Consider the following 12,408-nt stretch of genomic DNA (forward strand, 5'->3'; position numbering starts at 1 on the left):
GGGTGTTTGTGAAGTCGAATGAAATTTATTCCAAGCGTTTCTGATGTCCTTATCAAAGCCAATAAACTTTAGTCACTCATAACGTGCCACATAGCATTGTACCTTTGAGATGACCGCTATAAGCCGGATCCACAGATTGAGATACCACAAATGCGTGTAGGCGTGTGCTAACAATTGTTGGGTAGTAATTTACCATAATGTGATGTGTGATATGATTAGGATTTTAACGTAGACTTAACAATTAACATGGCAATTTATAGTGATGTCTAGCGCTAGGGCATCATACTGCAAATATGTAGCATGATGCAGATATGTAGCATGATGTCTTACCCAGTTACATTATCCTAACACCAGACCGACCAGTCCTAATACTAACCACCTAATGCTGAACGCCAAGCGAGGCAACTGTTAGTACCATTTTATATATCTTTGGTATAGCACGGCCAGGGATTGAACCCACGACCTCCCGCCTCCAAGGCGGGCGCTCTAGCCACTAGAGCACCGGAGCGGTCCATTTACCATGACATCTGCTGAATGATTTGTTCTGTCGTGTCTGTGCTGATTGTTAGAAATGACAGCGCAGTCATCCCTCTGTAAATCATGAACGAAATCTAAGCGCATTTTTCATCCAATGAAGGGGTTATTGCAGGTATCCGGATTGTAAAATTTGACAATACAACTCAGATATGTGACTAAGAAGAATAGCGCACGAAAACGATAATAAGCATCGAGGAATTTGACCTCAACACTGTACAAATCCACAATCGTAATTCACCTAGGCACCAAACAGCATAGGCTACCAGCAGCGCCAGGTCTGGCAGATATACCAGAAAGTTGGAAAACCCTGCGAACATCTTGCTCTGGTTGGTGTAAGAGATATATGGTATGAACTGCTTGGTCAGATTCATCTTTGCGAAACACAGACGAACCATCGGGTTTCGCATGCTCAAGACTGTACATGGTGAGTGCTATTATTATCCTAGCTACATAAACGTTGCTCATACATCCTTTGATTTCATACCTATTGATGAGACAACGTTTGTTGCTTAATATCTCCCTGACATTATTATTAACAAACCCATCCTGGGTACCGTCAGGGTAATCGACATCCTCGTTTTGTGAAAGTCTTTAATCGATTTCCGAGAAATCCTCGCAAATGAGAAAATACCGAGACGTGTCATGCGTGTGCAATTTTATTCAGTCTTTTTTATAAGGTCTCTTAGCCGGGTAGGAATAATGATGAAGATATCTGATACTTTAATATATCTACACCGGCGCATCAGTGTCAAAGGCAGTATCAGGTGCTTGTTTGAACTGTGCCATTGTTAAACTCTATGCATTATTAATTTCGACGATTATCTTTTGCGTTTCGTAAGCAACTGCTATAACTTTCCAAATGCGGCATCTGCAATCATCTAATCGGTGATGGCTTGTGATAGCTTTGCCAGACGTAGTTGAAACGTTTCATTACTGCTTTTACTAATTGGTGCTGAGGGAAGCACAACCGTCTTTGGCTGTACCTGAGGTGAGCGATAGACTAATCGTTGTAGCTGATCATGAATCAGATGCACCACGTGCAATCTCAGTTTTTTCAACAGGTCAACACAGAGCCTTTAATACTGTCAACGAATTGCGTCCCAACAAGTTTAGCAAATGGCGCTGGTTACGATGTCAACTCATGTCTTACGCTCCCATGCGAAGTTCAATAACATTTCAGGTAAAAATGCCGTACCCTGAGAACACAAACGATAAATTCGCATACGAATTATTCCTCTGTAGACCCTTAACCGGCCGTGATCGGATATTTGGCGAAATGTAATAAAACCACAACGAATCTTGTGCGAATTCAGGAGTGCTGGACTGTCTCGACACAAAATGATTCGCGGCTGGAAAGCCAAGCAAAAGTCTGGTTGACCATTGTGGTGACGACAGAGTTTCATTTGCAACAATACGTTGAATTGTGAATAGATTTTGGATGTGTGGGAAGTGCCTCAGAATTCATCATGGTTTGGTTCGTTGATGCATCTCGGTCCAAACTGATATTCTAGGACAACCAATGGGCTGCTAATTGGCCCTTGAACCTTAAATTTTGATCGAACAGCTAACATTGAATCCTCCTATTAAAGCTCTTGTCTGAGAAGAATTAAAGAGCATTCACGCGGATCCATAATTATTACTGTGCTCTATTTTGGCAACAGAGTGTGCCCATACGCATAAGCTGTAATTTCATCAAGGAAAATCTACCACTTGGTATATATTGAGGGCAAACTTACTTTACTGCAATGATAAACGATCATGCGAAGTTTAGGCGAACGTTTAAGATTTACCGCGTGCAGGAATTCGTGTAGACATTTTGTGCCGTAAATCCTTTCGTACAACCACACGTTGGATTCCTTTGGTTTTCTTTATGTTTTTATTGATAATCTGTTTCGTATATAATTTAAGTCGCTGTCTCTTGGATTACTCGATAGGCCTGCGAATTGCCTTTCACTTTCCGGAAGACTGTTTTGCTGAGGGTAATGAACAGAGGATGATCCTTCGGGTACTCGCTGGTGTCAACCTCGCTCTTGCGTGATGCCTCCCCCATTACAGCGTAGACGTCATTGGTGGTTGTGCGCATAGCAAGGAGTCCATATCCATGTACAGCATTCATATGTTGTCACCGTACTGTGGTTTGATCTTGTCGTAATAAAACATGCATATGAGCATTTTTGCCACATCCAGCGCAGACTCAGGGTTGATTGGCTTCGACAATTTTAGATTGGTGTTTTCAATGTGTGCAACAACAAGTCCAATATCAAATATCTAGCGTAAATATTGATTGAACTTCGTTCACAGTTCCCAACTGACCCGGTTTATCGACAAACATGCATCCCAGGCCATTACCTATGACGAGGAGTAGTTCACTAGGTCATTCTCATACACGTGCAAAGCATTATCGAGGGATACCTCAAAGACATCCGTAAGCGGCAACACTTCCTTGAATAAATGCATAGCGTGCTAGTCATCGACTTTTCGACGCTAGCCAGACGTGCATATTAGCGTGGTCATCAACGGAAGTGCTCTCGGGCAGACATGAATAAAATGTTTACATCGGTGGCAAACGAGTTTCATGAAACTTCGTGTCGCTCTGGAACATACCATTGCGTGTCTGCAAAGTGAACTTTTCAGGTTTAACTGGATCACCGCGAGAGTGATCCGACAACTGTTTTCGTCCTCAGACATGAATATGACCGCGATGACATTAGCGAGTGTTCCACCTTATCGAAAACTAGTTGTAAAGCGGACGTTATTCTTCATCAAAGGATGCTAGGGAGTTCGTCCATGCTAGAATTGAGAAGCTGCAGCGAGTCAATGTAGCTGATTCAGCCAGGTTGGCGTGTATTTTACATGTTTTGGGGAATTACACTTATTGGTGCATTTGATGCCTCCGCGATTCCTAGCATAATCATCTTGCAATTGTACGCACGCAAGTTATGAAACACAACTGGAATGCTTGTATTGCTAGGTAAATTCTCAGCTTCAGGTTGTATACGAGCAACTGCTCTATACGCGCCAGTGATGTGGTAGTGATCAAGTAAAGCAAATTCTATGTTGCCCGACTTGATGTCATCCAGTTGATTTCGGGCTTTTTAGGCTAAACTGTATCATATGGCTCAAAATGGAGCCCTGATAAAATCGTCCATTTTGTACGCACATTGTGGTCGAGTTCGCATTTATTACTGCCTGCAGTGGAACACTCTCTTGATTTGCTGTATAACTGGACTAGCCGGAAATTCTTAACTTGCACTTCTATTCTTATGGAAAGCGACCATCCTATCAAATTCCAGATAATTTATTTGAAATCTTTTCCTATTTCAATATTGACGGCTTCTGTCCATTTGCAGTGCAAGAGCACAAAAGCATCACTTTCAAACCCACGTGCATGCGATTGAATGTAGTAGAGAACTTCCTTGATAATTACCCAGACATTAGGTATTCCGCACCGATAATGATATTCACCTTGACCCTCACAGGCGAGTACATAGTTCGTTGAAGCTTTATATTTCTCTGATGCATTCTAAGGAGAAAGTCAAAAGCATCTCTGCATGGTTTGCACACATGTGTGAAGATTGTTCGGTAATCTCTGAAATTACTGACTCGCTTGTGCACTTTACACCAAAGCACATCGATTCATTGACGACCATATTCGACATCCGCAATATAATTTCCATATTAACACCCTTCGTGCATGAAGGAATTTTAATATACAGCAGCACTGCCGTTATACAAATCTGTCATTGGGCTTCATGCATCTTATCCACGATTCCCAACAGCCCAAGTAAGTTGAATTTTCTTCTTCCTCCTCCATGTTTCCTTATTCCACATTTGTAAGCGAACTGCTTCATATGAGTCATTTTGCTTCTCAACCAGCTGTGGTTCATCGTGGAAAGCTGATTCACAACCGGCCCTGGTTCGTGCGCGAGTTCTAACATGGCAAGCATATTTGCTTTTTTGCACCTTGTGGTGTACTTAAGCCATGGTCTCGTGCGAATCTCTTGAGCTTGTTCACGGCATGCATACTCTTATAATAATAATCATGTATCAAAGATTTTGAAAACATATATTCACTATAGCAATATCCGAAACCATAGTGGCTTCGATCAGGGGTATTATTTCATTGCCTTTTGTGTCTTTTAACAGGTATCGAGGTAGACAGCGTCGTTAGATTTTACCTAGACGTTATCAACGTTTACAGCATTATTGGGTTTTATGGTACCAACAGCATTATTTGCATTGTCAAGTATTCGTAGACTGTGTTTTAAAAAATCACTGTACACCTGCCATCACGATAATACATCATGCCAACTCGAAACTGACCATCTATTGTACATTCAGATCCAATAATGTAAAACACCTTGCAACGCTTGTCTTTAAACTTCGTATCCCCTACAATTACCGTGTCGTTCCTGAATAATGCCCGTATGCGTTCTGTGTCTATGCGTAATTCATCAAAGTACTCCCGCCTTTTTGTTTTGGCTGCTTATAATTTCCTCATAATCTTTCTTATTGCACATGAATGCATTGTTCTGATGCATGCACATATGCATAGGCTGTCTGTAATTAATTTGTTCTATATTATGAGTGTGAAGACGTTCGCTGCGAAGGCAGTTCTTGTCCTCTTCTCTGTCCTCGTTGAATTTTTCAATGCCACCGCTGGAGGCATCATTATTTTCATAGGTCGTCAAGGGTCACTCGCACCGGTGACGCTGTAAACGTCAGTTACGTGAGGTTTTCTCACCTCTGTCCTCAGCTAGAGTCTCATGCTCGACTTACTTGGGTGTTCGAGAAAGCTTACCTACATCTTCATGTAGGTCGGTAGTTCTTTGCGGTGGTTCTTTCTTTCACTATTAATTATTCCCACAGGTATAGCCTATCATATGTTGAAAAATAGTGCTAAACCCACAACATCAACAATGACTCTTGTTGTATTTATCGCCGTACACGTTCTAACGCGATCAGTAACCAAATTACGTTTTCAATGCGCTCCCGTTAGTTTTGAAATATCATGCATCACATGTTGTGCCTTCCTGCAGACGATGCATTCAATCCGAACAGAGGGTTTTTGTCTGTAACATCACAAACAAACCATTTCTATGGATATTTAATTCTCACATTAGCTTTAAACTCGATTTTTGCATAATATGTCTACGCAGACCATCTCAAAGAGAAATGTTCTCATATTAGAACTAAACAGCGATTAAATCGCGAAATGTACCCTTGCCGTCTGGTAAAAGGAAATCGGTTTATGATTTTCCTAGCGACTGTGTTTAACAATTGTTTTTGATTGCAATGGCTCTCATGATGTAATGGTTCTTTGAGCGCAGTAACTCTCCGAAACAACTATGGATATCGCATATATGCGCACATGTGAGCTCAAAGTCACGACACGGTATGCCACTTCTGTATCGTAAATGACTGAATTGGAGAGTTCACCAACAATAATTCGATTAGTGTTCATATCAGCGGTGGAATGCTAGACATTTAATCAAAATAATTTTCAAGCGTTTGGGAAGAATTATCGTCTCAACGTCTGGATTCAGACTTATGCAGGTTGAAGGCAGACTCCCAATCGACAGTAGCTTCCAAAGCGGGGTGCCACGAGGGTTCCTCATGCCAGGCTCACCAAAGGCTCTCGCAGAGTTCGTGTTTTGTCGCGTTCAGGCATTAATCGCGGTACATGACCATGAAATGAACCAGATCGGTAACATATATAAAAAAAAACACTTATCACTCATACCTGTGAACATATAGATAGGAGTGTCACCATAGAACCTTTCATGCCTTATGTTTAATATTGTAACGAAAGAACATCGTCTGCTTTATGATACATATTTTTCTCAATTAATCTTATCATAATCATTGTTGAAAGGAATAAATACTTTTGGAGAAAATGTCCATGTATGTATCTTTGAATTACTTTTAATTCTGTTGCATGAAATAAGACATCTAGATAATTGTCTCCTTTTAGAGACACTACTTTTTCTATAGTAAACATGAATGAACGAGACCTAATGTTTTCAAATTGGTTGTGCCCTTAAAATCGTTTTGAAACCACTGAATTGTATTAGTAGAAATGTGTATAGTATATTTGTCTCTTACTGTTTTCTTTTGTTGTCAAAGACAACCCTATTGAGGCATGTGCTACAATAAACTGTAGTCTAGCACACGGATGTACAAAAGACGAATATGGAAATGCAACATGCTTCTGTCGTGCTGGTTACAGTCTTACGGATGAGGGGACATGCAAAGGTAATCGAGTGGTAACTACTGAAACTTGTATTCGAAGGGTGAATGTGTGCATCAAAAGAAAAAACTATTTACTTTTGTATGTTTCTTGGCTGCTTATATCTGACACCTTATTTTCTCGCATGATATATTGTTAATAAAAGATTTATGTGGTACAGTTCAAATGTTTGTACTAAATGTATTGGCATGCTATACTCAGAACTGTTGCAACTATTTATTAAAATAGTTTCGACAAAAGCATTAAATATATATTTGGCATCGTTAATTATGTTATATTTACAAATGTTTAAGGAAGAATATGTCCAGACAAAAATTAAAAAAGCCGAACTTGAGTAAATGGTTATCATTTCCTGCATCCGGGCACATACATTAACCCTTCAGAAATAAGAACTTTAATCAAGATATTTTCCATTTACTCTGAGTAGGTAGAACCGATTTATACAGTTCAGAACTCGTCTTTAGAATAAGTTTGTTATATAAGTGAATTACGTATCACAAACAATTGATTTAAATAAAACATGTCTTCATATTCATCCAAATAAATTAAAAAGAATTTGTATAACTGGAGATGAATCTAATGAATACAACATAAATCTACTTTTGCCTCTGTCATTCAATAGCATGTATTTAATAACAATGATGGATGGAGTAGTGCCACTCGTTCAATAAAACATGTATTATCATTTACGCATATATCAGAAAGTATGACTTCTGGGAAAGCTCCATACCGTGCGCTTGTGCTTTTCATGTTTACTAAAACCGCGATCAGTGACGGGCATTCTCCAAACGTATGTAGGCTTTAGAGGGTCATAATGATATTAAAGGTTGCGTGTATATCAGTTTATTATTTCATTGTTAGGAGTCAAACAAACTTCCGTAATTCTAATTCTTAATTGAATTTTAGATATCGACGAATGTAAGCAAAACGTATGCCCTCAAACATGCGAAAACAGCATTGGAAGTTTCAAATGTACATGTATCTCAGGTTATACCATAGGGAGCGATGGGACATCATGTATTCGTAAGTAGATTGTTACATCTAAACTATGAACTGTTAAATCCAAATCAGTTAATATGTAAGCTGCCACACTCTAATTATGATAAAGAACCGCATTTACATTAATAGTCTGCTAGACGGGCAAGCTGTTAATTTTTATGTTTATGTGTATGTACCTTTTTCTTAATCTTCCTTTATCAAGATATATAAGACACGTTTCTTTGGAAGCTACCTGCTTGGCTGATCTGAGCTAAATTTGCTAGTACATTAACATAGTCTTTGCATGTGTTATTGGTGATATTTATCTGGGATCGGAATATATACGACACCTTGATAATAAAAACAATGTTTTCCTTTTATTACATCAGACGTATGGATCTTACTCTTCTTGGGTTATACTATTCACTATGGGCCATGTTAGTTAATGTCAAAAAATTGTCATACAAGGATTATTTTATTTTCCTACACAAATATCAACTCATATTGTTTGAGCAAACGACTATGGGCCATGTTAGTTAATGTCAAAAAATTGTCATACAAGGATTATTTTATTTTCCTACACAAATATCAACTCATATTGTTTGAGCAAACGACTTCAATAAAGAATAACTATACTTTGACCATAAACTAATATTTTCATAGATCATCTAGTTAAATTATTGAATGCAAATGTTTTATTTACTATCAGTATGTTATCATACACTTTAGCCTGCTCGTACCCTTTCTACGGAACAAATTGCCGCAACACGTGTACTTGTGGCCGAGGTGCCGAAAAATGTGACCCAGTCAAAGGTTGTGTTTGTGTACGCGGATGGACCGGAAGCAACTGCGACAAAGACGTCAATGAATGCACAGACAATCCGAACATTTGTGCCGATACACTAAAATCCTGTACGAATTCAATTGGCTCCTACATTTGCACGTGCATATCGGGATACACGGCAGTAAATAACACATGCATAGGTGAGGTAACATGTATATTTATACATAATTCTTATCGGTAATGATATAATAATCGCTATTGTATGCATATTTCTGAATCAACTGGTTATAGCGATTTAGAGTAACATTAAACTACAGCATTAGATGCATCCATGAGGAAATAAACATAACCTAAAATATGTGAGAATTAGCAAACATCATGACCATAAGGGATAGTTTTAAGACGCTTGACAACAAATGACAGCTAAAGTGTTCGAAACATTTGTACTGATGTAAGCAGTATCTGTTTATTGATGCATATAACGTTTGTTGTATTTAGTTGTATTTGTGTATCGTGCTAGCTACAACATAAATGCAGTGTTTAATGTAGGTTTACTAGCTAGGTGCAGTAAACATGACTGGTTTATATAGTTTTACTTTAATTCAATATCCGCTGTAAATTATAAACAATAATATATTTGGGATATAAAAAAGTGTTCAGAATAGGACAAATTCGTGTTAAAACACCACGTGCCTAGAGTCTTCTCACTGAGACTAAATTAATAAACACTCATTTGGCAAAGAAAAATAAAGCAAGCTTGTGTTGGTACTGATCAAACAAAAAGTGAAATTATATATGATCATTCCACATCGGTAAGCTTGAAAAAAGATTGCAGTTTATACATTTTCTAAGGAATTGAGATTATTCTTAAAGTCATAACTCACTTTCATAAGAGTTTGTATACATGAATATATATATATATATATTTTGGTAACGGATGATAATGATAAACAAGTCTGATTAAAATACATAGATTAGAGTACGTGGATGTTTACAAAATCAGAATTAAATAGATAATGGTATGTACATGATGATAGCCATGATGATAGCCAGCTAGAAATATATGAAATAAATTATAAAAAGGACATGATGATCAAATGCTTTCCACAATTTCCTTTTGATATATTAGACACCCCATTTTAATTATTGTAATATATTGGCTATGACACGAAATAGTACTTGTATGCTAGTCGCTTGTAGGATATTGCTGCAAACAGATATTCTAAAGCAGATTTCTAAAACCGCTCAACAGATATCAATGAATGTAACGACCCTACACTAAATGAATGTGAGCAGATTTGTAACAATACACTGGGCGGATATACATGTAGCTGTGGCTCTGGATACAATGTCGATGCACAAAGCAAGACAAAATGTAAAGGTATGTCGTATGAATGTATGTCTCTCTGTCTGTACCTTTTCCTCGCTAAAGTTTACAGTATATTACAAATGATTCATTACTTTATGCCAATAATTAGGCGGATTCAACATGATAACACTGTAGATGGTCTATATTTGTAAGTATGAAATCACCAGAGCTTCACATACATTTCCTGCCTTCAAATATAGCACCTTTCTTTAAATGACATATATTAATACGTCAGTTAAAAGCAACGTTCTTCATAGATGTTTTAATACAGACTTCGAGAAAGACTCGTGTATATATATATATATATATATATATATATATATATATATATATATATATATATATATATATATATATATATATATATATATAGACTCATAATGTAGTACTTCAATGCGCTAACTTCAAATGTAAAGCTCTGCGTTACTTGGACATGTTATATAAAATAATGTTCTGTATGTATATAAAACTGTATTTTTTTACAGATGGAAAGAGTCTTTGTTGCTACATATCTTTCACACTTGATAATACTATATTGTTTGTTGATTTATAGACATTGACGAGTGTGAAACAGGGCAGTCAGGATGTGAACAGGTCTGTGAAAATTCTGTTGGAAGATTCTCTTGTTCCTGTTATTTTGGGTACAAGCTCCAAGCAGATAGAAGAGCTTGTGAAATAGGTTTGTAGACCTCCTGGTTAGGTACACTTATATTCTTGCCTACTTGAGTGAACGACAGTAACACCATTGTGATAATATTATTATAAACTGACTGAACAAGATTCACCTAAGGATATGTGTACATTTGACGCAAAACTATTTATATCAATAGATAGAAGAGCTTGTGAAATAGGTTTGATTCCATCAGATTATTTGCATACTTTGATGATATAAAGTGAACTCTTTAAAACAATATCTGTTCCATGAACGGCGCAAAACGCCAAAGTTAGAATGTTCTGAAATAGTTAAATATGACCAGAAGCTATTAATATCGTAATATGTCAAATTAATAAGTTGGCTAACTCACTGTTTTTCTTCTAAAGAGCATTCGATATTCCTTCAAGTAACATTACATATAATTCAAGCAAAATAAACAATTTAACTTTTTTACATAATGCGCAAAGGTTCGAAATAGGGGATAATGTTGTAAAGGTGTCTAGGGTAGTTATCGCCAGTCACCAATGTCACTCTAGTTTGCATCGAAAATAGGTGTCAGTGACATATTTATTTCGGGAAGGTAAGTGTGAAATGTGTTTCATTACAGCCAAAGATAAATCTTTTAACATTAATAGTGTTGTTGTTAATTAGAGCGGATAATCACATTCAACAAAGGGACAGATTTTATTTGCACTGGAATATGTTATAGGTGAATAATTCCAATATTTGTATCTTTCAGATGAAAATCCATGCAAAACTTATGGTGATCTGCATTGCAGCCAGATATGTCGGGTCGATTTTGTAAAAAAGACTGCTGTTTGTGGATGCATACAAGGCTTCAAACTTGGGGCAGATAATCAAACATGTATAGGCAAGTTTATCTGTAAAACGTCCTTATGAGCAAATAATTTTCTTGTTTCTTTGTTGCAATACAGCTTTATTCAACTTCTAGCTATTTTTCAGTATATGCGATCTAACAAGGAAAGGTATAATCTGTACAAAAATGTAGCCATACGTTAAAATTGTATGTTTCAATATTACATAGGCAACAGCATTTCGAGATGATTTAATATTTGCATTTGCTTTTTTGTGCCTCATAAATTAATTTTGCGCACTAGTTACCAATATATTTCCTCCGTCATTTCAAGATAATAATAATAATTAATTATTAGTAGTAGTAGCATTGAATTTGCATTAGGTTATTATTATTATTATTATTATTATTATTGAACTTGCGTTACCCTAAAATGTCCCTAATTTTCAATTTGTGTTATAGATATTAATGAATGCACGGACTTAAATGGCACTCTTAATCTTTGTGGCATAAAAAGGAATTGTAAGAACACTAATGGCACTTATATATGTTCCTGTGACACTGGCTTCAAGTTGGAAAATGATCAACGTACCTGTTCAGGTAAAGGTCTATATTATTCTTTCTTAAGTTATTTGATCTTATGTCACGTACTTCCCCATCGTCAAACTTTTATATCTAAGCATGTTTCTGCATTGCAAATATTTCTTCATTTATCTAAAGAAGACAAAATGATCATAACGATGTGCTTTTAAAATATGTGTATGAATCAGAAAGGTATTTTAGGGCTATTAGTAGATATCTTAATTATCCATGAAAGACTATCCCCATGACCTGTCAAGATCACTAATTAGAACAGGTTATGCATTCTTAAATCGACTTGTGCTTGACTTACTAGTATATGCATTCATTTGGTTCATTGTATACAAATGAATTTTCTTTATATTATGCATACAAAATAAATAAGCGAATTAGTCTGCTGAGTGTAATGTGTCAGATATTTTATATGGAATCTTTACACTGA

The 12,408-nt window shown here is 36.8% G+C and overlaps 1 protein-coding gene across 1 annotated transcript in view; it reads left to right on the forward strand.

The window, feature by feature from the left end:
- LOC149771494 (uncharacterized) overlaps window positions 1-12,408 on the forward strand; it is a gene marked incomplete at its 5' end in the record, with an annotated part of 186,776 nt that overhangs the window by 29,202 nt on the left and 145,166 nt on the right. Inside the window, 7 exons of the mRNA XM_089948375.1 lie at window positions 6,664-6,792; window positions 7,694-7,810; window positions 8,495-8,749; window positions 9,802-9,930; window positions 10,472-10,597; window positions 11,313-11,444; window positions 11,850-11,987. Of these exons, the coding sequence (XP_089804501.1) occupies window positions 6,664-6,792; window positions 7,694-7,810; window positions 8,495-8,749; window positions 9,802-9,930; window positions 10,472-10,597; window positions 11,313-11,444; window positions 11,850-11,987 (1,026 nt within the window). The remainder of the gene's footprint in view (window positions 1-6,663; window positions 6,793-7,693; window positions 7,811-8,494; window positions 8,750-9,801; window positions 9,931-10,471; window positions 10,598-11,312; window positions 11,445-11,849; window positions 11,988-12,408) is intronic.

The sequence above is a fragment of the Sinohyriopsis cumingii genome, unplaced genomic scaffold, assembly GCF_028554795.1.
Source record: "Sinohyriopsis cumingii isolate HCF-2022 unplaced genomic scaffold, ASM2855479v2 utg001818l, whole genome shotgun sequence".
NCBI lineage: Eukaryota > Metazoa > Mollusca > Bivalvia > Unionida > Unionidae > Sinohyriopsis > Sinohyriopsis cumingii.